The following is a 26,361-nucleotide window of genomic DNA, read 5'->3' as shown; positions in this document are numbered from 1 at the left end:
AAGATCTAAATGGTTGTTCTTTCTTAAGTTTGAGAAACATTTATCATGAGAATCCTGGCATACAACAAACCATGGCAACAGTGAGAACTGGCACTAGTAAATTGGGAAGTTTAGCAAATTCAACCTTTATAATAATAGATATATACCTGCACAAATTTAAGAATGGGGGCTGCGTTGATGGCAGAGTTTGGGGCTGCATTAACTCAAACCTTTTACTGTATAAAATATGTACATATGTATGTATTCAACACTCTTCCTGCCTTTACAGGTTTAAAAATGGGGGACAGTTTGATGGCAGAGTTTGGTGTCGCGGCGCCCTTTCTGCGTAAATCAGACAAGGAGCGTATGGAATGCCAAACTAGACCCTTTGACATAAAGAGAGAGTGCTATGTGCCTGACCCTGAGGTAGAATACGTCAAGGCCACAATCACCAGCAGAGATGGGGCTAAAGTCACCGCTGATACGGAGTTTGGAAAGGTAAATATTTTGGTGAAAAACATTCTGAAAATATATGACCTGGAAAATCATAAGATAATCATTTGTTCTACTAGGATAACTCTATGATTAATGAAAAATGAGTTATGAACTGAAATGAGTTATGCTCTTTAATGTTTAAAATCCTTCTAACAAGAGACAACAAAGAGCATAATCTTAATTTGAAATCTTTAACTTCCATGCAAATCTTGCATTACATGTAAATGTATGATTTGTGAAAATGTTACACTGTGTGTAATCTCAAGTTAAGATTTGTCTCAAATGGAATACTTCTGCACATTGAAAATGTAAAAAAAAACGATTTAATTTTATCTTCTTTCAGACTGTTACTGTGAAGGAGGATGATGTCCACCCCCAGAACCCGCCAAAGTTTGATAAAATTGAGGACATGGCGATGTTCACCTTCCTGCACGAGCCCGCTGTGCTGTTTAACCTCAAAGAGCGTTACGCAGCCTGGATGATCTATGTAAGCAATGACCTGTCTGCTAATATCTCCAATAAATCAATGTATTAATTCAAATGAATTAAACTAAATCTTCGGCATCCCCCTTGTCTTCCACAGACCTACTCAGGGCTGTTCTGTGTCACTGTCAACCCATACAAGTGGCTGCCAGTGTACGATCAGTCTGTTGTCAATGCATACAGAGGCAAGAAGAGGAGTGAAGCTCCACCTCACATTTTCTCCATATCTGACAATGCTTACCAGTACATGTTGTCAGGTAAAATAGAACTTTTCATCTACAATAGTGCTGAGCGATTAACCATATTTTTTTTTTTTTTTTTTTGGGGGTTAAATACATAATTGACCGTCTTTACCTGAATTCCATTTCGTTAATTATTTTCGTAAACCCCAACGCCTATTTCAAATCAACGAGAGAGTGGGACGCTAGGCTGAAGGGAGTCGTAGTTTCCATTAAGCAAATTATTCAACCTAGTTCAGCACAGGAACGTGGAAATGAACTACAATTACCAAAATCCATTGACCCTGTTACGTTAGGTTAGATACACACGGATGCAAAGACCACATGAGAGAGGAATGTAAACAACACAATGATAAGAGAGAGGGGGGCTAGAGACAGTTTGTGAAAGTATTATTACTTCAGACAGCTCTCACCATGCTTAGTCAGGCTAGCCTAGCTAAATAGGATGACTAAAGACAGTACAGTATGGGGAGAGGGGAGAACATTGTCTGGCTGATTGGCTGCTACTGCCTGAGCAGAGATGAGATGATGACTTTTAAGGAAGGAAAATAACACATTCATTAAATAAAAACTAAGTCATATTCACAACTGAAATATTTTATTATTGATGTCTACTGATGTCTATTGATCTACCCAATGTGGACCTGACGGAGACAATTGGTTATTTTCAATGTTTTTGCAACTGAATTTTCACTATTTGGCTTTTGGAATTTCTGCTAAAAACCTAAAATTATTTTTATGTCATTATTTCATAATGCATTTAATGTTTAAAAATAAAATATAAATGTAATAATCAAACCGAAACTGAACTGACCCCAAAAAGCACTCATCGCTCTGCACTAGTCTACAGTGACATAAAATGTTTTTAAATGACACATTTACTGATACTTCTCTTTCAACAGACAGGGAAAATCAGTCTGTCCTTATCACGTAAGTACATCAACCAAAGGTTATATCCATTTGAAGCTTTTTAAAGTTAAGATAAATTCTGAGACATTAACATTTGTATTTTTATATTCCAGTGGAGAATCCGGTGCTGGAAAGACTGTTAACACCAAGAGAGTCATCCAGTACTTCGCCAGCATTGCTGCTGTTAGTGGAAAAAAAAGTGTATCAGAAGAAAAAAAGGTAAAATAGACGGCAAATATTCAGCATTTCCCAATTTGCATTTAGCAGCATTGCAAAGCTGTTACTAAATCATGGCCGCCACTAATTTAATTTTTTATTTATATAATATAAAAAATAAATAATAAAATAAATAATTTTGGGCAAAATTAAACCAGATATAAGTATGTAGAAAATATAATGGAGCAATATATTTCTTAATAAGATCATCTTTCAGAACGAACAATCACCAAAATAAAAACAAAACAGTGTTTTGTCATGTGGCCACCATTGATTTTGTTATAATGTTTGATTCACTCAGATAGCATAAGAACAAAGCATAAGAACTAGGCATAAGCCATGGCATAATGTGTACAGTTGTTGAAGGAAATTAGCTTTAAAAAATAAAGATGAATAAACTTAGTCCCATGGCATTGCCCCCCCCTAACCTAAATGAAACACTGAATCATTATTAATCCTAAATTAAACATTCTTCATGGCTGGATAAGCATATGTTGACTACAGATATTTGCAGCATTTTAACACTGTGTGGTTGTTGGGTTGTAGGGGACCCTGGAGGATCAAATCATCCAGGCCAATCCTGCCCTGGAGGCTTTTGGTAATGCCAAGACCATCAGGAATGACAACTCCTCCCGATTTGTACGTTCGGTCTTTGTTCGCAGTCAAATATAATTTAAATCTTATCATACATGTTCATCTTATCTGTTATATTTTGTGTTTGAAATTTATTATGATACAATTAGTTGATGTCATGACATCAGCTAATTTTCCTCATGTCCATCAGCTAATCAACCCTTTTGGGACTGTAGATCATATCAAATATGTATGTGTGCAACAGAGCTGGGTTTCAATAGTATTTGTTTTCTTTTAAATATTTTCTGTGTTTGCTTGAGAACCAGATAGGTGGAATTTAAACTTGTAGGACTATTCCATCAGTTCCATTACACCATGCAAGCTCAATCATGTGCACTTAAGGTATTCAAAAAGAAAACAAATACTACTTGAACTCTGATCTAATGTGATTATTAATTTCTGCTTTGACAATAACTTACAGGGTAAATTCATCCGAATTCATTTTGGAGTCACTGGGAAGCTTTCGTCTGCTGACATTGAGACTTGTGAGTACAACACTCAATTTGCCCAGAATTGAACAGATCTCTTTGACAGGAAACACATTAATACCAAAAGCACTTTTCCATACTGATCAGATCTTCTGGAGAAGTCACGTGTCACTTTCCAGCTCAAGGCTGAGAGAGACTATCACATCTTCTATCAGATCCTGTCCCAACAGAAACCAGAACTTCTGGGTGAGTATTGAAACATCAAACTGAATAGGGTTGATGTCAATTCTGGATTAAACTGAACATTTCTGATGAAATCCAATTAAATTCTTATGATGCAGCACAGCCAGCCCAGGCAGTGTACTACCCCTTTCCCCCCCACTGTGAAACTCACAACACAATATAGGGTGATTTATGTAGTAACAATTATTTAAATTACATTTAAGCACACAACATTAAAATCCAATGCACACAAAACAATCTCCAGCTGCAGTTTTTCGCAGGGGTGTAATGTACTTAAGTAAAAATAATTTAAAGTACTATTTAAGTAGTTTCTTTGGGGTATCTGTACTTTCATTTATTATTTCTATTTTTGACTACTTTTACTCCATTACATTACAAGAAAATAATGTACTTTTTATTCCTAACATTTTCCCTGACACCCAAAAGTTACATTTTGAACGCTTAGCAGGACAGGAAAATTGTCTAATTCATGCACTTATCAAGAGAACACCCATTGTCATCCCTACTGCTACTGCCTCTGATCTGGCAGACTCACTAAACACAAATGCTTCGTTTGTAAATTATGTCTGAGTGTTGAACTGTGCCCCTGGCAGTCCGTAAATAAAAATAGAAAATTGTGTCATCTGGTTTGCCAGATAAGACATTTTAAATGATGTATACTTTACTTTTGATACTTAAGTACATTTAAAACCAAATACCTTTACTAAAGTAGTATTTTACTATGTGACTTTTACTTTTACTTGAGTCATTTTCTTTTAAGGTATCTTTACTTTTACTCAAGTATGAAAATTGCGTCCTTTTTCCACCACTGGTTTTTCGAAACTCTAATGACTAATTTGCCTTCCTGTCAATTTATAATATAAATCAATGGCAATTTTCTAATTGACCCCAACCCTAATACTAAGTATATTATGTTATGACCTATACCACAGCATGAACACACATAAACTGAGCTGTTCAATTCTTTTCAGAGATGCTACTCATCACTAGCAATCCCTATGACTATGCCTTCATCTCCCAAGGAGAGATTGCTGTAACTTCCATTAATGATTCAGATGAGCTAATGGCTACTGATGTGAGTAATATATCTATATACTGTATAGGCAATAATATTCCAACCCCTTCTCCAATGCAAAACAATTACCTTAATTTGGGACTAGGATGCCTTTGATGTGCTGGGGTTCTCCCAAGAGGAGAAGAATGGCATTTATAAGCTGACTGGTGCCATCATGCACTACGGCAACATGAAGTTCAAGAATAAACAGCGGGAGGAGCAAGCAGAGGCAGATGGCACTGAGGGTGAGTGCTGAGGATTTAAAACCTCTCACTTCATTATGCAGTAGTATCTGATCATCAAAAACCCATTATATTGCCTCTACCAATCATAAAACATTGCCATTCTAGATCTTGACAAAGCTGCATATCTGATGTGCCTGAACTCTGCTGACCTAGTCAAGGGTCTGTGTCACCCAAGGGTCAAAGTAGGAAATGAGTGGGTCACCAAAGGTCAGAATGTCAACCAGGTGCGTCTCCAAAATGTTTTTATAATATTGAGCATAAAACCTGTCTATAAAGTTGCTAGGATGTTCATACCTAGAATAACCTATTGGGCATGCTTCTTAGTCTAGGACTAGGCCTAATCTGTGTCAGAGAAACTGTCCCTATGTGTTTATGTTGAGGCTATGTTGAGGTAATTTATATTCTCAATATTTTGTAGGTGTACTACGCTGTTGGTGCACTGGCAAAGAAAATTTACGAGAACATGTTCCTTTGGATGGTGATAAGAATAAACCTTTCTCTGGACACTAAGAACGCTCGCCAGCACTACATTGGTGTGCTGGACATTGCTGGCTTTGAGATCTTTGATGTGAGTGTCAATTTGATTTAAAAAAGGACACACGAAAAAAATTCATCTAGAACATTACAGCTGACAAAATAAAGTAACTGTGAACTTCTATTTCAGTTCAACACCTTTGAGCAGCTGTGCATCAACTTCACTAATGAGAAGCTGCAGCAGTTCTTCAACCACCACATGTTTGTGCTGGAGCAGGAAGAGTATAAGAAAGAGGGCATCGTCTGGGAGTTCATTGACTTCGGCATGGACTTGGCTGCCTGCATTGACCTCATTGAAAGGGTTGGTATCTTCAGTTGTGCAGTAGTTTATATGATGTATCCTAAGTAATCTCAAAGAAAGGACAGTCTTCATAAATGTGCTTCAATGACAAATTATTCTGAAATTTATTCACAATGCTTTTCCCTTAACATTAATTAATTTGTATTCATTCCTTCCACTAGCCCATGGGTATCATGTCCATCCTTGAAGAGGAGTGCATGTTTCCCAAGGCCAGTGATAATACATTCAAAGCTAAGCTGTATGACACCCATCTGGGCAAAAATGCATGCTTCCAGAAGCCTAGGATTGTTAAGGGTAGACCAGAGGCCCATTTCTCCATGGTTCACTATGCTGGCATTGTTGACTACAACATTGGTAACTGGTTGGTGAAGAACAAGGACCCCCTGAATGAGACTGTGGTCGGACTGTTCCAGAAGTCAAGTCTTAAGTTCCTGGCAAACCTGTTTGCAAACTATGCTGGTGCAGAAGGAGGTACTATGTGTTCATATCTGCAAAGACTACAACACACTCAAATAAATCATCCACAGTATATGATAGTAGTAATAAAAGTATATTTAAATAGTTATTTCATTATCATCCAGCACCTGAAGAAAAAGCGGCTGGAGGAAAAAAGAAGAAAGGCTCTTCCTTCCAGACTGTGTCTGCATTGCACAGGGTAAATCTGAGCTTAACTCAATATGTTTTTGATGTTTTCACATGTCAGAATATTAACAAATGTATTATATTTGCACTAAATTTGAGATGCCAGTATGTTGTGTTAGGCATGTTAGCATTAAATGCCGTTGTGACTCGTGAGTTACTTGGAGACTCATTCACTGATGGAAAATTCTACATTTGTCATACTGACAGGAGAACTTGGGTAAACTCATGACCAACTTGAGGTCTACTCACCCCCACTTTGTGCGTTGCATCATCCCCAACGAGACCAAGACTCCTGGGGCCATGGAGAATCCTCTGGTCATGCACCAGCTGCGCTGTAACGGTGTGCTGGAAGGCATCAGGATCTGCAGAAAGGGCTTCCCCAACAGAATCCTGTATGCTGACTTCAAACAAAGGTCAAAATAATTATTAATTTCCTTTCCAAAATAAATTAAACTGTTTACCTATTCAGGTGTTCCATTGTTAAAGATAATTTCTTTCTGATTTAAATTCAGATACCGCATCCTCAATCCAAATGCTATCCCTGAGGGTCAGTTCATGGACAACATGAAGGCATCAGAAAAACTGTTGGGCTCTTTGGATATTGACCACACCCAGTACAGATTAGGACACACGAAGGTAAATTATCTAATGGTGCATTCGTAACCAAGTAGGAAGTAGGAATTTACCACATACGACTCAAAATAATCCACTTGAACTCCCCTCCAGCTGGTAATTACTAGTGGGAAACTCATCTATCATCCTGAGCTCCCACTTCTTCAACATACTGACATCTGACGTGACTTACTAAGGAAATTACCACGATAACAGCATTATCGGGCGTAACATTGCTTTTATAAACTATCTATTAATATGTTTTTTGAGCACTATAATTTGTTGACAAGCCTGATAGCTGTACTTTTAGTTTATGGTTCACGCAGCTTGAAAGCCATTAGCCAATTACCATTTTTAACGATTTCAAAGCACGTGAATGCATTCAAATGGTAAATGCAGACCTACCACTTGGTTATGAACGCAACATAAATTCCAGGATGGAATCGTAGCAGCAATTATGGGGTCCAAGCAGTATATTAATACAACATCACCATCTGGCCAACCTGAGCAATGCCTCTTGAAATAACTTCTGATGTACCACTGATCATGCTTATCTAATTTTATGTCTCTTGGGCAAATGGGTCGAGTCAAGAGATAAAAATAGATACTTGGTATAGTGCCATAATGTAGTAGATCCATATATACAATGAGCAATTAAAAGCATAGTGGCCATACTGCTTGCGATAGACTTCCTTTATAATTTAGTAACTCTTGGTCAACATGCTGGGTTGGAAGTTGTAAAATCAATTGCTCATTACAGGGCCACCTTGTCATCAGTGTGTGCCATTTTCCTAGAGGCATGAACGTTTTGGGTAACTGTGGGATACCACATTCAAGTTATTTACGGTAATCTGGCAGAAAAATGCAATCCTACCAAATACAAGAAGGCCTTTGTGTATCATTAGGTGTTCTTCAAGGCTGGTCTCCTGGGTCTACTTGAGGAGATGAGAGACGATCGTCTCGCTCTTATCATCACTGGCCTCCAGGCCAGATCACGTGGTCTACTTGCTAGAATTGAGTTCCAGAAAATGGTTGACCGCAGGTAGGAATGAGAATAGCTTAAACCTTTTCAGACAATGTGTATGGGCTGAGGAAAGGTTGTATGAACTATATTTTATAAAACTTTTGCAGGGATGCCTTGCTTGTGATCCAATGGAACATTCGTGCCTTCATGGGTGTCAAGAATTGGCCCTGGATGAAGATGTACTTCAAGATCAAACCTCTGCTGAAGTCAGCAGAGACTGAGAAGGAGATGGCCAACATGAAGGAAGAATTCCTGAAGCTTAAAGAGGCTTATGCTAAAAGTGAAGCCCGTAGAAAGGAGCTGGAAGAGAAGATGGTTTCAATTCTCCAAGAGAAGAATGACCTGCAGCTAGCTGTCCAAACTGTGAGTAATATTAACTGCACTACAGTTACTTTGCTGCAGTCACATCTTTGGTCAAAATGGCCTTACTCGTTAGCTTTTAGCCATAAGCTATCAAGAGAAATGGAAAAACAGAGAGAAAAGAGACATGATTTTCTAAATAGATACGTGCAATCAGTGCACCATTTGTCAATCATTTGTAGTGTCCAAATATTTTGCCTCCAAACAAACTTCTGAGCATTGGAGAATTTGATATACTTCTTGACAGCAAGAAGACACTATTGTTGATGCTGAAGAGAGATGTGAGGGTCTGATCAAGAGCAAAATCCAGCTTGAGGCCAAAGCCAAAGAGCTGACAGAAAGACTGGAAGATGAGGAGGAGATGAATTCAGAGCTAACTGCTAAGAAGAGGAAGCTAGAGGATGAGTGCTCAGAACTCAAGAAGGACATTGATGATCTGGAGCTCACTCTGGCTAAAGTGGAGAAGGAAAAGCATGCCACAGAGAACAAGGTAAAATAAGTTGGTATTTCTTGTGATGTTAAAACTACAATTAAATATTTTGGATGAAAGTGTAATGACACACTGTTTTCTTAGGTTAAAAACCTTACTGAGGAGATGGCAGCTCTGGACGAAATCATTGCCAAGCTGACCAAGGAGAAGAAGGCTCTCCAAGAGGCTCATCAACAAACACTTGATGACCTGCAGAGTGAGGAGGACAAAGTCAACACGCTGACCAAGGCCAAAGCCAAACTGGAACAGCAAGTTGATGATGTGAGTATCAAATAGAAATTCATCAAATGTATAACAAAATTAGTACTATCCTAAAAACAAGCTTCAGTGAATTGGTTACTCCAAATATTGTTTAATATATAATTTATCAGCTTGAAGGGTCTCTGGAGCAAGAAAAGAAGGTGAGAATGGACCTTGAGAGAGCCAAGAGAAAGCTGGAGGGAGATTTAAAGTTGACCCAGGAGAGCCTAATGGACCTGGAGAATGACAAGCAGCAGATGGAGGAGAGAATGAAGAAGTAAGATCAGATATCAAAATATGCTAACAAAGTATTATTCAATGGAAAACACTAAAAATGCATATTCATCTCAACAGGAAGGACTTTGAGATGAGCCAACTCAACAGCAAGATTGAGGATGAGCAGGCTTTGGGTGCCCAGCTCCAGAAAAAACTGAAGGAGCTGCAGGTAATTTAAGACAATTGTTGAAACATTTTAATTCTAAAAGTCACATTTGAACTAGATTTAATTGAAATCCTAACATTTCAGGCCCGCATTGAGGAATTAGAGGAAGAGCTGGAGGCTGAAAGAGCTGCCCGTGCCAAGGTGGAGAAACAGAGGGCAGACTTGGCCAGAGAGCTAGAAGAGATCAGTGAGAGGCTGGAGGAGGCTGGTGGAGCCACTGCTGCCCAGATTGAGATGAACAAGAAGAGGGAGGCTGAGTTCCAGAAGGTGCGCAGAGACCTTGAAGAGGCTACCCTGCAGCATGAGGCTACAGCTGCCACGCTGAGGAAGAAAAATGCTGACAGTGTAGCTGACCTGGGAGAGCAGATTGACAACCTTCAGAGAGTGAAGCAGAAGCTGGAGAAAGAGAAGAGTGAGCTCAGGCTGGAGCTGGATGATGTGGTCTCCAACATGGAGCAGATTGTCAAGTCCAAAGTATGTGGTATCATTGGTAAATCAAAGAAAAAAAATCTATACATGCTTTTTAAAGATGCAATCTAGTGATGCTGTTCTCTCATTCAAAAACAAATCTGTTTTTAGACAAACTTGGAGAAAATGTGCCGTACTCTAGAGGACCAGATGAGTGAATACAGGACGAAAGCTGAGGAAGGACAGCGATCTATCAATGATTTCACAATGCAGAAAGCAAAGCTTCAAACTGAGAATGGTATATTTACAAAAAAATAATAAATTGAACAACCACAATAAATTACCCGATTAAGTAATATAATTTAAAATAATTTGAATTGCATGTAAACAGGTGAATTTGCCAGACAGTTGGAGGAGAAGGACTCTCTGGTCTCTCAACTGACCAGAGGTAAACAGTCCAATGTTCAGCAGATTGAAGACCTCAAGAGACAATTGGAGGAGGAAGTCAAGGTATTTATACAAAGAATGCAGTGTCTCTTATCTAACTCCATTCATCTTCAGGCATAATCACAGATTCTTTTTTAAATGTCCTTACCAGGCCAAGAACGCACTTGCCCATGCAGTGCAGTCTGCTCGCCATGACTCAGATCTGTTGAGGGAGCAGTATGAGGAGGAGCAGGAGGCCAAGTCTGAGCTGCAGCGTGGCATGTCCAAGGCTAATGCTGAGGTGGCTCAGTGGAGAACCAAGTATGAAACTGATGCCATCCAGAAGACTGAGGAGCTTGAGGACGCAAAGTAAGGATGCTTTATTACTTTCTCTTACTTTTCAGGCTATTGAACCTTGGCTGAAAGAGCGATACACAAAAGTACATGATAAATAATAGATGGATTACCTGTTACACAACCATTATATATTAGACAGCTGTTTAGAAATGTGTTTCTCATCTATGTCAATCTAGGAAGAAACTGGCTCAGCGTCTGCAGGATGCAGAGGAAGCTGTGGAAGCTGTAAATGCTAAATGTTCATCCCTAGAGAAGACTAAACACAGACTCCAGAATGAGATTGAAGATCTCATGGTGGATGTGGAGAGATCCAATGCAGCTGCTGCCTCTCTGGACAAGAAGCAAAGGAACTTTGACAAGGTAAGAAAAAAACATAAGTCCTATTAGCCTTCATTATAGTACATGAGGGGCGGCAGGTAGCCTAGTGCAGTGGTTTTCAACCAGTGTGCTGTGGCACCTTTACAATGCAGAAAACCGGTAATCTCTTGCGCAAACCTATTTTAAACTAAATACCTATATTATCAGAGCTAAAGCAAAATATTTCTAGTGCAGATTAATCTGCGGTTGTGAGACTGGTTGGACAAACTGCCAATTACTCTAAAAGGACGTTGGAGGCGGCTAACGTTAGAGAAATTAACATAAAATTCTCTGACAACAGCTCTGGTGGACATTCCGGCGGTCAGCATGCCACAAATCTGAGATAAATTAGCATTTTTTGCAGATGGAACAATTCTGGGATCTTTTTTTTCTGCTCATGAAACATGGCACCAACACTTCACATGATGCGTTTATATTTTTGTTCAGTGTCGTTAAAAATAAAACCTATTTAATCTTCAAAAATGTTGTCAGAAAATAGATGATTAGAAATATGGAACCGATGAGAAGGAGGTCATTACCACTAAATAAATGAATAGGGAAATGTTAGCTGTGCTGCAGCATTTTTTTATCCCAACAAAGTGTCATGGTTCAAAAAAAGGTTGTGCTGCCATTATCCTACATCCTACCATTGCCTCCCATTGTGGCCTTGAGTAAGGCACTTAACCCCCTGACCAATTGCTTCCAGACCCCGTTTGTCTCGGGGGTTTGGATTGTGAGCATGAAGACACAGTTCTGTTCTCTGTAAGTTATTGGACAATATTGTCCATCTTATCTGAACCATACTGTATACTGTATTCAAGCCAATTAAAAAAAGTATGTTTTTCAGGTCTTGGCTGAGTGGAAGCAGAAGTTTGAGGAGTCGCAGACTGAGCTGGAGAGCTCCCAGAAAGAGGCCAGATCTCTCAGCACTGAGCTCTTCAAACTCAAGAACTCATATGAGGAGTCTCTGGATCATCTGGAGACCATGAAGAGGGAGAACAAGAACCTCCAAGGTCAGAGCATTAGCATTAATTGACCTATATAACTTAGTCAATAAAATACATTTATTTTTTAGAGATCAGTTATGCCAAAAAGATTCTAATGTACAGCAATATTTTCCACAGAGGAAATTTCTGACCTGACTGAGCAGCTTGGTGAAGGAGGAAAGAGCATCCATGAACTGGAGAAGATCCGTAAACAGCTGGAGCAGGAGAAGGCTGAGATACAGTCTGCTCTAGAGGAAGCTGAGGTGAGAATAGAAAACATTTACAGATAGTGAAAGTACCAACATTTTATTTTACGATTTTACAAACTATGGGTGGCTGTGTTCTCATAGGCCTCCCTAGAGCATGAGGAAGGCAAGATCCTGAGAGCTCAGCTGGAGTTCAATCAGGTGAAAGCTGACATTGAACGGAAGCTGGTAGAGAAGGATGAGGAAATGGAGATGAATAAGAGGAACCAGCAGAGAGTTGTGGATAACCTGCAAAGCTCCCTGGAGTCAGAGACTCGCAGCAGGAATGAAGCTCTCAGGCTGAAGAAGAAGATGGAGGGAGATCTCAATGAGATGGAGATCCAGCTCAGCCAGGCCAACAGGCAGGCATCAGAGGCCCAGAAGCAACTTAAGGGTCTCCATTCCCATCTGAAGGTATTACTTCCACACCACTGAATTAAAAACATTGCTTGTGCATTCAGAAAAAGAAAAAAACACTGTTTAGTGTAGTAAATGTATATAAAGTAAATAGTAAATCTAGTAAAATCAGTAATTCTTTCTACAGGATTCTCAACTGCAGCTGGATGATGCTCTTCGTAGCAATGATGACCTGAAGGAGAACATTGCCATTGTGGAGAGACGTAACAACTTGATTCAGGCTGAACTGGATGAGCTGAGAGCCCTGGTGGAGCAGACTGAGAGAGGCCGCAAACTGGCTGAGCAGGAACTGCTGGATGTTAGTGAGAGAGTTCAGCTGCTCCACTCACAGGTAAGTCAGTAATATATAACAGTGTTCTCCTTGAAGCTGGAATCCTTAATGGGGAAACTGACACGTTTGTTTGCGATATTACAACAACAAAGTAGTTACTGCAAATGAAAAACACCGTTTTTTCCCTTTGGATGGCATTGCAAGCACAATAAAAGAGCAGAAAATGTACTGTACCATGTTGTGCAACGCTCCTCACCTCTGCTTTGTTAACAAAACAAAACAATAACAATGGTGTTTGGAAGGACACTGCCACTGTTTCCCCTACTACGGATTCCATCTTTAAATGTCTGCTACTTGAGGTACGTATAGGTAATATAAACATAATTTGTCATATATATATGTGTGTAGAACACCAGCCTACTGAGCCAGAAGAAGAAGCTAGAGGGCGACACATCCCAGCTTCAGAATGAAGTGGAGGAGGCCGTGCAGGAGTGTAGAAATGCTGAGGAAAAGGCCAAGAAGGCCATTACTGATGCTGCCATGATGGCAGAAGAGCTGAAGAAGGAGCAGGACACCAGTGCTCACCTGGAGCGCATGAAAAAGAACATGGAGCAGACCATCAAGGACCTGCAGCACCGCCTGGATGAAGCTGAACAAATCGCCATGAAGGGGGGCAAGAAGCAGATCCAGAAGCTGGAGGCCAGAGTAAGTGTCTAAGCTACATTCTCTTCTATTAATTCAATGTCACATATTTCTAGCTCCAATATTGAAAGTAGTGGTAACTAACAAAATAAATGTAAATGGTGTGTTAACATCGATCATATCTTTCTAGGTGAGAGAGCTAGAGACTGAAGTGGAACTGGAGCAAAGGAGGAGCAGTGATTCTGTGAAAGGAGTCCGTAAATATGAGAGACGCATCAAGGAGCTCACCTACCAGGTACATTATATACTTTAATTTGACAATGCACAATTATATTAACATGCTCAGAATGAAATGTAAGATATATCTACAGCATTACTATTTCTTCCCTTCTTTTTGGGTGCAGACTGAGGAAGACCGTAAGAATTTGAGCCGCCTGCAGGACCTGGTGGACAAACTGCAGCTGAAGGTCAAATCCTACAAGAGGACTTCAGAGGAGGCTGTAAGTAACCTTCTATCATCCAACTGATGCATTTGTAATTTTCTAATTGTTTTGTTTGCTAGAAACTTAAATCGTATTTAACATTTTTCACAGGAGGAACAAGCCAATTCCAATTTGGGAAAGTTACGTAAGATTCAGCATGAACTGGATGAGGCAGAAGAGAGGGCTGATATTGCTGAGTCTCAGGTCAACAAGATGAGAGCCAAGAGTCGTGATGCCGGATCCAAGGTCAGTGAAGTTTCTGTTTCAATTTAATGTATGGGAAAGCCTAAACTTTGTGGTATCTTGGACTGTTTAATGGTCATTTGGATTCTCGATATTAACTCATTGATTCCTGAAGAAAATAAGTCATACATGGATCATCTGTTACATTGTTACCAAGTAACTATACATACCTGTTGAAGTTCCACATGGTACAATTTCAACCAGAGTACACAATATTTGGTAGTAAAATGTTTTTCGGGTACACAGTCAAATTGAAATGTTCTGGTAATCAATCTATCTATCTTCTCTGTCACAGAAAGGAAAGGATGAGGAGTGAGGCCAATAGTTGTGATGCTGGCTCCCAGGTCAGTTCTTTCAATCAGATGAATTATATTGGTTATAATTTGCAAACTCAAATCATATATGATGACAGCCCCAACCTTAATTGCTTTTTAAGTATTTGATCTCCAATAAACATACTGTCATTCATATTATTGTGCCCTGTCATGGGTTAAAAAAATCTTCAAAAGCATGACAAATTTTTGTTTCAGTGGTGAGTTACTGTGTGATGGCAAGTAACACATTTATATCTATTGTGATAAATGCCGGACATCTTTGCTTATTTAAATATTTTTGTGGAATCTTTCATTTACTAGTAGACAGAGTTGGTGTAATTCATGATATTTATATTGTATTCTATACACTCAAACAAGGAGACCCATCGTTTAATATATAGTTGACAACGCACAGAATATTGTAAGAATGTTTTTGTGTTTATTACATTTTAACCTTCATCGATCTTCTGTCACAGAAAGGACATGATGAAGAGTGAAGCTCTCGGATGGACCTTTCTGAAAATCTCCTGACTGTAGTGCTTTAGTTGTTTCTCTATTCTCCATGTAACATGAGCAGAATAAAGAATAAAGTCAAGTTAAACAGCTCCTCTGTGTATTGCTTGATTCTATTATGAACAGGTATGGAATCCACTATTATTCAACAAAATTAAGTTAACACTTGTTTTCATAATATACTTACCTCACAAGGAATTATGAAGACAGACAAACATCTCTCACTTTTGTGTCTGGGGGTGCTTCTGAGCCAAATTGGGTCCCCTAAATGAACAGAAATATTGTAAAAAAACAACAACAACTAATTAGACAAAGTGAAACACCTACCAATACCAATGAGCAAATCATATTTTGTTGGCATAAAACTAAGGATTTGTGTGGTTTAATTAGAAATGGATTATTATTAAATCATATATGCAGGTGAACCAACATTAAAGACAATATTCAATCAAAAATTTGATATTAGCAAATAAACTATTGTAGCATTTATTTATTATCTGCTAACAAACCTACCCTGGACTATTGTGTGATGTGAAGCCAAATAATCAATGGAATTCAGACAGTGTTGGTGGACCATGATAGTTCGTTGGTGACGTGGACACCAAGGAACTTGAAACTCTCGACCCGCTCAACTACAGCCCCATCCATATTAATAGGGGCCTGTTTGGCCTGCCTTTTCCTGTAGTCCACGATCAGCTCCTTTCTTGCTCACATTGAGGGAGAGGTCGTTGTCCTGGCACCACACTGCCAGTTCTCTGACCTCCCTTATAGGCCGTCTCAACGTTGTCGGTGATCAGACACTGTTGTGTCGTCAGCAAACTTAATGATGGTGTTGGAGTCCTGCTTGGCCGTGCAGTCATGCGTGAACAGGGAGTACAGGAGGGGACTAAGTACACACCCCTGAAGGGCCCCATGTATATGTAAAATGTGAGTCTTGGTTAATATTTTGTATTTTATTTATCAGGTTTTAAATGAGGTGAAAAGGAGACAAGTGCCGCTTAAGCAGGAGGGTCCCATTGAGACCACAGTCACTTTTTCAAAGGATCCCTGCATTACAAGACCAAGCAATTACACAATCAAGTCAGGAGCCTAGGAAACACACAAATAACATATAGCTTTGAGCAGCAATGAATCGGGTTCACAGGATAACAGAAAGGACACAAGATTAGTTGGATAACAAGAAAGCACTCTATTATGTAAGAACTAGATTTCTTTATGTGCAATCAGTGAAAGCATTACCATGTGTATCTGTCAATCCCACAAGGATGACGAAAGGGAAGTTTAGTCTACTGCAGGAAGTTGGATATCTTTGAGTGCTGCAGGTAACCATTCTTTACTTCATTAGGTAAGGGGGATAGCTAGTCAGTTGTCCAACTGAATGTATTCAACTGTAATGTGTCTTCGGCATTTAAACAAACCCCTCTGAATCTGAGAGGTGCAAGGGGCCGCCTTAATCGACATCCACAGCACCCAGGGAACAGTGAGTTAACTGCCTTGCTCAGGGGCAGAACAGCAGATTTTTACCTTGTCAGCTCAGGGATTTGATCCAGCAACCTTCCTGTTACTGGCCAAACACTCTAACCACTAGGCCACTTATTGATTTTAAACCAATTATGGGGTCAATTTGACTAATAGTTCATGTTAAGATTTGTGAAAAATGTTCAGCATTATTTTCATTGCATAATCTATCATTAATTTACACGAGACATGGTCTACTTGATCAATAGTTTTTGCTCTAGTATCCTATGGTGCCACTGGTGTCATTGACATCTGTAGTGCCACCAACTGGTCTGATGCAGCCATCTAAGGTTTCCAGTGAATATATATCCACTGAAACTAATTTAAGACAAGTACCATGGACCTTCATTCCACATTTGGTGTCAATTGGTCCTATGGTTCATAAGAAGAAGATTTTTGAAATATATTCATCTACTGGTATATTGTTGCCATCTTTGAATATATCAATGTTATTTAATCAAACTATTGTGATGAGACCAAAGACCACATTCTGAGGGAATCTGACTTTTAGTCCATGAGAAGATTTTTATGATTATTTTAAGCATTAGCGTTACAAAGTCAAAAAAGTTCCATGTTCAAATCAAATAACATTTTATTGGTCACATACACATGGTTAGCAGATGTTATTGCAAGTGTAGCGAAATGCTTGTGCTTCTAGTTCCGACAGTGCAGCAATATCTAACAAGTAATATCTAACAGTTGCTGTACCAGGCGGTGATACAGACCGACAGGATGCTCTCAATTGTGCATCTGTAAAAGTTTGTCAGGGTTTTAGGTGACAAGCCAAATTTCTTCAACCTCCTGAGGTTGAACAGCCGCTGTTGCGCCTTCTTTACCACACCAACTGTGTGGGTGGACCATTGTAGTTTGTCAGTGATATGTACGCTAAGGTACTTAAAACTTTCTACCTTCTCCACTGCTGTCCCGTCGATGTGAATAGAACGGTGCTCCCTCTGCTCTTTCTTGAAGTCCACGATCATCTTCTTTGTTTTGTTTACGTTGAGTGAGAGGTTATTTTCCTGACACCACACTCCGAGAGGCCTCACCTCCTCCCTGTAGGCTGTCTCGTTGTTGTTGATAATCAATTAATCTACTACCGTTGTGTCGTCTGCAAACTTGATGATTGAGTTGGAGCCGTGCATGGCCACACATTCATGAGTGAACAGGGAGTACGGGAGGGGGCTGGGCACGCACCCTTGTGGGGACCCAGTGTTGAGGATCAGCAAACTGGAGATGTTGTTTCCTACCTTCACCACCTGGGGGCGGCCCGTCAGGAAGTCCAGGACCCAATTGCACAGGGCGGGGTTGAGACCCAGGGCCTTAAACTTAATGATGAGCTTGGAGGGTACTATGGTGTTGAATGCTGAGCTGTAGTCAATGAACAGCATTCTTACATATTCCTCTTGTCCAGATGGGATAGGACAGTATGCAGTGTGATAGTGATTGCATCGTCTGTGGACCTATTGGGGCGGTAAGCAAATTGAAGTGGGTCTAGGGTGACAGGTAAGGTGGAGGTGATATGATCCTTGACTAGTCTCTCAAAGCACTTCATGATGACAGAAATTAGTGCTATGGGGCTATAGTCCCTTTAGTTCAGTTACCTTTGCATTCTTGGGTACAGGAACAATGGTAGCCATCTTGTAGCATGTGGGGACAGCAGACTGGGATAGGGAGAGATTGAATATGTCCGTAATGCTACTAGGAATGCTGTCTGGGCCGGCAGCCTTGAGAGGGTTAACATGTTTAAATGTCTTACTCACATCGGCAACGGAGAATGAGAGCCCACAGTCCTTGGTAGCGGGCTGCGTCGGTGGCACTGTATTATCCTCAAAGCAGGCAAAGAAGGTGTTTAGTTTGTCTGGAATCAAGACGTCGGTGTCCGTGACGTGGCTGGTTTTCCTTTTGTAGTTTGTGATTGTCTGTAGACCCTGCCACATACGTCTCGTGTCTGAGCAGTTGAATAGCGACTCCACATTGTCTCTAATCTGACATTTTGCTAGTTTGATTGCCTTGCAGAGGGAATAACTACTCTGTTTGTATTCTGCTATATTCCCAGTCGCCTTGCCATGGTTAAATGCGGTGGTAAGCGCTTTCAGTTTTGCTCTAATGCTGCCATCTAGCCACGGTTTCTGGTTAGTGTCGGTTTTAATAGTCACAGTGGGTACAACATCTCCTATACACATCCTTATAAACTCACTCACTGAATCAGTGTATTCGTCGATATTATTCTCTGAGGCTAGCCGGAACCTATACCAGTCCGCGTGATCTAAACAAATTTGAAGTGTGGATTCCGATTGGTCAGACAAGCATTGAATAGTCCTTAGCACGGGTACTTCCTGTTTGAGTTTCAGCCTATAGGAAGGGAGGAGCTAAATGGAGTTATGGTCAGATTTGCCGAAAGGAGGGCGGGGGAGGGCTTTGCATGCATCGCGGAAGTTAGAGTAACAATTGTCCAGTGTTTTTCCAACTCGAGTGCTACAGTCGATATGCTAATAGAATTGTGGTAGCCTTTTTCTCAAATTTGCTTTGATAAAATCCCCAGCTACAATAAATGCAGCCTCAGGATAAATGGTTTCCAGTTTGCATAAAGTCCAGTGAAGTTCCTTGAGGGCGGATATACAAGGCTGTGACAATAAACAAAGAGAATTCTCTTGGGAGATAATGCAGTTGGGTTAGGGTTAAGGTTAATCATGAAACATACACCCCCACCCTTCTTCTTCCCGGAGAGAGGTTTATTCCTGTCAGCGCGATTCACTGAGAATCCAGGTGGCTGTACCGACATATCCGAAGAGAGCCTTGTTTCCGGGAAACAGAGTATGTTACAATCCCTAATGTCTCTCTGGAAAGCAACCCTTGCCCTGATTTCATGAACTTTGTTATCTAGGGACTGGACATTAGCGAGTAATATACTCGGAAGCGATGTGTGGTGTGCGCGCCTCCAAAGTCTGACTAGAAGACCACTACGACTCCCTCTTCTTCGGCGGCATTGTTTTCGGTCGGTCTCTGGAATCGGTTAAAATGCCCTGGGTGGTGAGGACAAATGATCCGCTTCGGGAAAGTCGTATTCCTGGTTGTAGTGCTGGTAAGTTGATGCCGCTTTGATATCCAATAGTTCTTCACGGCTGTATGTAATAACACTTAAGATTGTCTGGGCTAATAATGTAAAAAATAATACACAAAAATACTAAATATTGCAAGGTTTCCTAAGGACTAGAAACGAGGTAGCCCTCTCTGTCGGCGCCATCAGGCCTCATGTTAATAGTTTCCTCATTTTTAAAGATATCAATGCCAAATTTAACATGGTTCATCATGGTAATTAATTTCTTTGATGACCCTAAAATGTTTCAAGTTGATAGGCCATTGTGGAGTGGATTTACAAAGGATTTAAATGGACACATAAAATCAGATTTCCTGATTTATCAATAACGCAGCCATCTCTTAACCAATCCCTTAGATCCCTTAGATCACTAAATCAGGAGATGAACCATTATTATAATTTTTATTTACTCTTTATTTAACTAGGCATGTCAGTTATGAACAATTTTTTTTATTTACAAGGATGGCCACAAGGTGTGTCGCAAGGTGCGCCACCCTATGGGATTCCCGATCATGGCCAAATGTGATACAGCCTGGATTCAAACCAGGTACTGTAGTGACGCCTCTTGTATTGAGGTGCAGTGCCTTGGACCGCTGCGACACTTGGGAGCCCAACCATGGGCCTACAAATTATTTGGATTTATAGTTCAGGAGAATAGGTTTTCCTGGATGGAATAACATTTCCAGGATGGAAGACAATCTATCCTGACAGGGTCCTTGAGACAGATTTGCTCCGCATGTGGAAAGTCACCTACATACAAATTTCAAGTCTCTAGGTCAAATGTGGCAACAGAGCCTCCCGGGTGGCGCAGTGGTTAAGGGCGCTGTACTGCAGCACCAGCTGTGCCACCAGAGACTCTGGCTCTGTCGTAACCGGCCGCGATCAGGAGGTCCGTGGGGCGACACACAATTGGCCTAGCGTCGTCCGGGTTAGGGAGGGTTTGGCCGGTAGGGAAATCCTTGTCTCATAGCACACCATCGACTCCTGTGGCGGGCTGGGCGCAGAGCGCGCTAACCAAGGTTGCCAGGTGCACGGTGTTTCCTCCGACACATTGGTGCGGCTGGCTTCTGGGTTGGATGGCGCTGTGTTAAGAAGCAGTGCGGCTTGGTTGGGTTTTGTATCGGAGGACGCATGACTTTCAACCTTCGTCTCTCCCGAGCCCGTACGGGAGTTGTAGCGATGAGACAAGAGAGTAGCTACTAAACAATTGGATACCACGAAATAGGGGGGAAAAAGGGGGTTGGGGAAACGTGGCAACAGATATGAGGATTTAAGTGAGACTGCTTATAACAACGCCACCTATAGGCCAATTGGTGGCATTCTTTTTGACCAAGTTACTCATGGTCTATGTTTGAGTTATTTGACCATGTAAAGGAAAAACATATGAGAATACAGAGAATAACAATAGGTTTCACAGCTTCACTGTAAACACCTAAAAATATATACAAAAAAACAAACATAAAACACAACTACAATCCTCAGTGAAGAGGCTTCAACAACGTACTTTGGAGCAGTTCCTCCTTGAGATGGTGTTAGAAGAAGGTTGAGTTGCAGCAATTAACCCCTGACCTAAAACTTAACCATTTGCTTGCTGTTGTAGCCTCCTGCCCTCAAGCTTAGAATCCACATTCCCATCCCATTTACCCACTATGTTTCAATCAAACGCACAAACTGTTTTTCGTAGTGAATGCTTCTCAGAAATGTTTCCTCTCGACAATCATGCGTTGATTAAAACAATTATTATTTACTTTTAGTGATGCTTCTGTTCAAGGACGAACATTGAAAATAAAGGAGAGTCGCACACTCTAGGAGCTCAGATGCAAAAATGTAATATCCAACGTTTCGACAGCCAAGCTGTCTTCATCAGGGTTTAATCACAAACACTGCGGGATGACTCGTTTATATAATGTCAAAAGACACACAGGTGTCTGCAATCATGGCCAAGAGTGGCCTAATATCATTGGTTAATTCTCAAATATAAAAATATCATACAAAGAACAGCATACAAACAACAAATGGATAGCATACGATCATAAATTCATTTTAGACTACACAAGCTTCAAACAATTACAATGTCAAAGTCACAATAATCACAAGAATGGCTTCAGATCAAAGTCTACGTTGAGACCGAAGGGCGCTGGGGTCTTTAAATTAAAGATCCAGGCAGCATCTCGTTTTAACAATAAATTATCAAGGTCACCCCCTCTCCTAGGGAGGGTGACATGTTCGATGCCAATATAACGCAGAGACGAAATCGAGTGGTTTGCTTCCAAAAAGTGGGCCGCAACTGGGTAAGTCAAGTTTTTGCACCTAATGGTGCTACGATGCTCTGAGATACGTACTTTTAATTCACACTTTGGTTTACCCACATTAGGACAAGTTATAAGATAAATAGCTGCCTTAGTGGAGCATGTAATAACACCTTTGATTGGGATCGATTTTCCTGTTTGTGGGTGTTTTAAAGATCTACATTTATAAGTGCCATTGCATTGAGCACAGCCATTACACTTGTAATTTCCATCCAGTAGGGGCGCAAATAGACGTTGTTCAGGAATATCTTAGGGTGGTAAATTAGACTGTACCAATTGGTCTCAGATTTCTGCCCCGCGAGAATACGAGGACGATCATTGTCCTAATTATTATAGTAATGATCTTAAATTGCTTTGTTTATGTGTGACCGAATTTCCATGAATAGACACTTTTGTAGACTGCTAGCTAAACTCAGATATCAATGAACCTCACAAGCTGTCCATCTCAATCAGAGTCTGGCACTCAGCAGGAATTTCACTGGGTTATAGTTGTACTCAAGGACAAAGGGAGGGAAACAATGTGACATAAACAAGACAGAGTTAAGGTTACACCCCACAAGCCAACAACTTGAGAGACAGCAACAGCCACACCCCACTTATTAGAATAGAAAACAACTTAATTGTCTGTTACAGCAAATCATTTACATATGTCTTCTGCTCCGTTCTAAACCCTCAAAATGTAGTGCAGTTTTTCGAAACTTGATTATGGCTAATTTGTCATCTATTTATAATATAACACAATAGCAATTTTCAAATTGACCCCAATCCTAATACTGAGTTGTTTTGACCTATACCACAGCATGAACACAAATTAAACTGAGCTGTTCAATTCTTTTCAGAAATGCTACTCATCACCAGCAATCCCTATGACTATGCCTTCATCTCCCAAGGAGAGACTGCTGTAACTCCGATTAATTATTATTATTTTTAACTTATTTAACTAAATCAAATCAAATCAAATCCAATTTTATTTGTCACATACACATGGTTAGCAGATGTTAATGCGAGTGTAGCGAAATGCTTGTGCTTCTAGTTCCGACAATGCAGTAATAACCAACAAGTAATCTAGCTAACAATTCCAAAACTACTACCTTATAGACACAAGTGTAAGGGGATAAAGAATATGTACATAAAGATATATGAGTGAGTGATGGTACAGAGCGGCATAGGCAAGATACAGTAGATGGTATTGAGTGCAGTATATACATATGAGATGAGTATGTAAACAAAGTGGCATAGTTAAAGTGGCTAGTGATACATGTATTACATAAAGATGCAGTAGATGATATACAGTATATACAGTATATACATATACATATGAGATGAATAATGTAGAGTATGTAAACATTATATTAGGTAGCATTGTTTAAAGTGGCTAGTGATATATTTTACATCATTTCCCAACAATTCCCATTATTAATGTGGCAGGAGTTGAGTCAGTGTGTAGGCAGCAGCCACTCAATGTTAGTGGTGGTTGTATAACAGTCTGATGGCCTTGAGATAGAAGCTGTTTTTCAGTCTCTCGATCCCAGCTTTGATGCACCTGTACTAACCTCGCCTTCTGGATGATAGCGGGGTGAACAGGCAGTGGCTCGGGTGGTTGTTGTCCTTGATGATCTTTATGGCCTTCCTGTGACATCGGGTGGTGTAGGTGTCCTGGAGGGCAGGTAGTTTGCCCCCGGTGATGCGTTGTGCAGACCTCACTACCCTCTGGAGAGCCTTACGGTTGTGGGCGGAGCAGTTGCTGTGCCAGGTGGTGATACAGCCCGACAGGATGCTCTCGATTGTGCATCTGTAGAAGTTTGTGAGTGCTTTTGGTGACAAGCCGAATTTCTTCAGCCTCCTGAGGTTGAAGAGGCGCTGCTGCGCCTTCTTCACGATGCTGTCTGTGTGGGTGGACCAATTCAGTTTGTCTGTGATGTGTACGCCGAGGAACTTAAAACTTACTACCCTCTCCACTACTGTTCCGTCAATGTGGATAGGGGGGTGTTCCCTCTGCTGTTTCCTGAAGTCCACAATCATCTCCTTAGTTTTGTTGATGTTGAGTGTGAGGTTATTTTCCTGACACCACACTCCGAGGGCCCTCACCTCCTCCCTGTAGGCCGTCTCGTCGTTGTTGGTAATCAAGCCTACCACTGTTGTGTCGTCCGCAAACTTGATGATTGAGTTGGAGGCGTGCGTGGCCACGCAGTCGTGGGTGAACAGGGAGTACAGGAGCGGGCTCAGAACGCACCCTTGTGGGGCCCCAGTGTTGAGGATCAGCGGGATGGAAATGTTGTTGCCTACCCTCACCACCTGGGGGCGGCCCGTCAGGAAGTCCAGTACCCAGTTGCACAGGGCGGGGTCGAGACCCAGGGTCTCGAGCTTGATGACGAGCTTGGAGGGCACTATGGTGTTAAATGCCGAGCTGTAGTCGATGAACAGCATTCTCACATAGGTATTCCTCTTGTCCAGATGGGTTAGGGCAATGTGCAGTGTGGTTGAGATTGCATAGTCTGTGGACCTATTTGGGCGGTAAGCAAATTGGAGTGGGTCTAGGGTGTCAGGTAGGGTGGAGGTGACATGGTCCTTGACTAGTCTCTCAAAGCACTTCATGATGACGGAAGTGAGTGCTACGGGGCGGTAGTCGTTTAGCTCAGTTACCTTAGCTTTCTTGGGAACAGGAACAATGGTGGCCCTCTTGAAGCATGTGGGAACAACAGACTGGGATAGGGATTGATTGAATATGTCCGTAAACACACCAGTGTTTCAGTTAAAAAGTCAGTTAAGAACAAATTCTTATTTTCAATGACGTCCTAGGAATAGTGGGTTAACTGCCTTGTTCAGGGGCAGAACAACAGATTTTTACCTTGTCAGATCGGGGATTCAATCTTGCAACCTTTCGGTTACTAGTCCAACCTGCCGCCCCAATGATGCAGATGAGCTAATGGCTACTGATGTGAATAATATATCTATACTCTGTATATGCAATAATATTCCAACCCCTTCTCCAATGCTAAACAATGACCTGTCATTTGGAACTAGGATGCCTTTAATGTGTTTGGATTTGCCCAAGAAGAGATTAATGGCATTTATAAGCTGACTGGTGCCATCATGCACTACGGCAACATGAAGTTCAAGAATAAACAGCGGGAGGAGCAAGCAGAGGCAGATGGCACTGAGGGTGAGTGCTGAGGATTTAAAACCTCTCACTTCATTATAAAGTAGTATCTGAAAAATCTAAAAATCTTTCAGTCGTAAAACTTTGCCTTTCCAGATCTTGACAAAGCTGCATATCTGATGGGTCTGAACTCTGCTGACCTAGTCAAGGGTCATCCTTACGCAAATGAAATCTGATTTTCAGAGATGGGTTACAGTAGCTTACCACTATACTATACTATACTATACTATACTATACTATACTATACTATACTATACTATACTATACTATACTGTAAAAATGAACAGTTTACCCAAATCCCTTTATCTGTTTCAATCTATCCCATTGTTTTTACCAAAGTTTTTCAATCAGGCTGTTACCAAATATTCTTGGGGGGAAAGGTACCCAGAGTCAGTAGTTCTTTACTTCAGAGATGCAAGTTTAGTGGAGGGCTTGCACTTTTTATGCTATTACTGGGCAGCAAACTTTCAGAACTTGCCATTCTGGTTACATGCTCCAGATACCCCATGGTGCCACCTAGAGGCACATTCTTGTATTTCTGCATCTCTCTCCCAGCGCCCCACTCTCACTATACTGGCAATCCTGTAGTGCTTTCCACACTTGGTACCATTTGGTACCAGTTTCGACAGCATTTTCTCCTCTGCATCTACTATAGGTCCTATTGATAAGAATGACTTATTCCCCGCTTCCCCAATAGATAATGTTTTCTCTTACTGGACAAGGAAAGGTATTAAGTCCTTCCAAGACATGTAAATTGAATTTTTTCTAGTTTTCTCAACCTGGCCTCTAAATACTATTTGCCTCCATCTCACTTTTTCCGTTACCTTCAGATTCAGGCATTGTGTCTCCTCCCAATTTTCTGGCTACCCTTCTCCACCCCCTTGCCAACCCTGGGATGGCATATTGACTCTATTACCTCAACAGAAAGCAGTCATTTCTCAGATCTATCTGTGTATTATGTCATATGACAAACACTCCACCAACAAAACAAAATCTGCTTGGGAACGAGAAATGGGTGTTGAATTTACACTGTAGTGGTGGGATGAG

At 40.8% G+C, this 26,361-nt stretch overlaps 2 protein-coding genes across 2 annotated transcripts; both read left to right on the top strand.

Moving 5' to 3' along the window:
* The first annotated feature begins 268 nt into the window (after positions 1–268).
* LOC112227826 (myosin-7-like) lies at positions 269–15,322 on the top strand. Its single transcript, XM_042308696.1, has 38 exons — positions 269–477; positions 818–961; positions 1,058–1,214; positions 2,099–2,126; positions 2,219–2,324; positions 2,868–2,960; positions 3,376–3,439; positions 3,530–3,628; positions 4,597–4,700; positions 4,786–4,924; positions 5,030–5,148; positions 5,343–5,492; positions 5,589–5,759; positions 5,921–6,230; positions 6,341–6,414; positions 6,609–6,814; positions 6,914–7,037; positions 7,919–8,055; positions 8,145–8,400; positions 8,645–8,887; positions 8,972–9,148; positions 9,259–9,404; positions 9,482–9,572; positions 9,654–10,043; positions 10,149–10,275; positions 10,369–10,487; positions 10,576–10,772; positions 10,937–11,120; positions 11,965–12,130; positions 12,242–12,366; positions 12,454–12,762; positions 12,893–13,096; positions 13,445–13,741; positions 13,869–13,973; positions 14,083–14,178; positions 14,272–14,406; positions 14,699–14,747; positions 15,194–15,322. Exons 1-37 carry the CDS (start codon positions 277–279, stop codon positions 14,717–14,719), a joined length of 5,814 nt encoding a protein of 1,937 aa, XP_042164630.1. The 5' UTR covers positions 269–276; the 3' UTR covers positions 14,720–14,747; positions 15,194–15,322.
* A 7,673-nt stretch (positions 15,323–22,995) lies between these two features.
* LOC121841297 (myosin-7-like) lies at positions 22,996–25,490 on the top strand. Its single transcript, XM_042308450.1, has 4 exons — positions 22,996–23,066; positions 25,062–25,092; positions 25,179–25,317; positions 25,411–25,490. The coding sequence occupies exons 1-4, from the start codon at positions 22,996–22,998 to the stop codon at positions 25,488–25,490; spliced, it is 321 nt and encodes a 106-aa protein (XP_042164384.1).
* Positions 25,491–26,361: the final 871 nt, after the last annotated feature.

The sequence above is a fragment of the Oncorhynchus tshawytscha genome, linkage group LG29 (assembly GCF_018296145.1).
Source record: "Oncorhynchus tshawytscha isolate Ot180627B linkage group LG29, Otsh_v2.0, whole genome shotgun sequence".
NCBI classification, from domain to species: domain Eukaryota; kingdom Metazoa; phylum Chordata; class Actinopteri; order Salmoniformes; family Salmonidae; genus Oncorhynchus; species Oncorhynchus tshawytscha.
This window is presented reverse-complemented; position numbering and strand designations above follow the sequence as displayed.

What these genes read in the sequence shown, in the direction of transcription:
- LOC112227826 (XM_042308696.1), top strand. Translation starts at nt 277, where the DNA reads ATGGGGGACAGTTTGATGGCAGAGTTTGGTGTCGCGGCGCCCTTTCTG. An exon ending in AGCATGCCACAGAGAACAAG is followed by an intron (nt 8,888 to 8,971) that starts GTAAAATAAGTT and finishes CTGTTTTCTTAG; the next exon opens with GTTAAAAACCTTACTGAGGA. An exon ending in AGAGGACTTCAGAGGAGGCT is followed by an intron (nt 14,179 to 14,271) that starts GTAAGTAACCTT and finishes CATTTTTCACAG; the next exon opens with GAGGAACAAGCCAATTCCAA.
- LOC121841297 (XM_042308450.1), top strand. Translation starts at nt 22,996, where the DNA reads ATGCTACTCATCACCAGCAATCCCTATGACTATGCCTTCATCTCCCAA. An exon ending in ATGAGCTAATGGCTACTGAT is followed by an intron (nt 25,093 to 25,178) that starts GTGAATAATATA and finishes ATTTGGAACTAG; the next exon opens with GATGCCTTTAATGTGTTTGG. An exon ending in AGAGGCAGATGGCACTGAGG is followed by an intron (nt 25,318 to 25,410) that starts GTGAGTGCTGAG and finishes TTGCCTTTCCAG; the next exon opens with ATCTTGACAAAGCTGCATAT.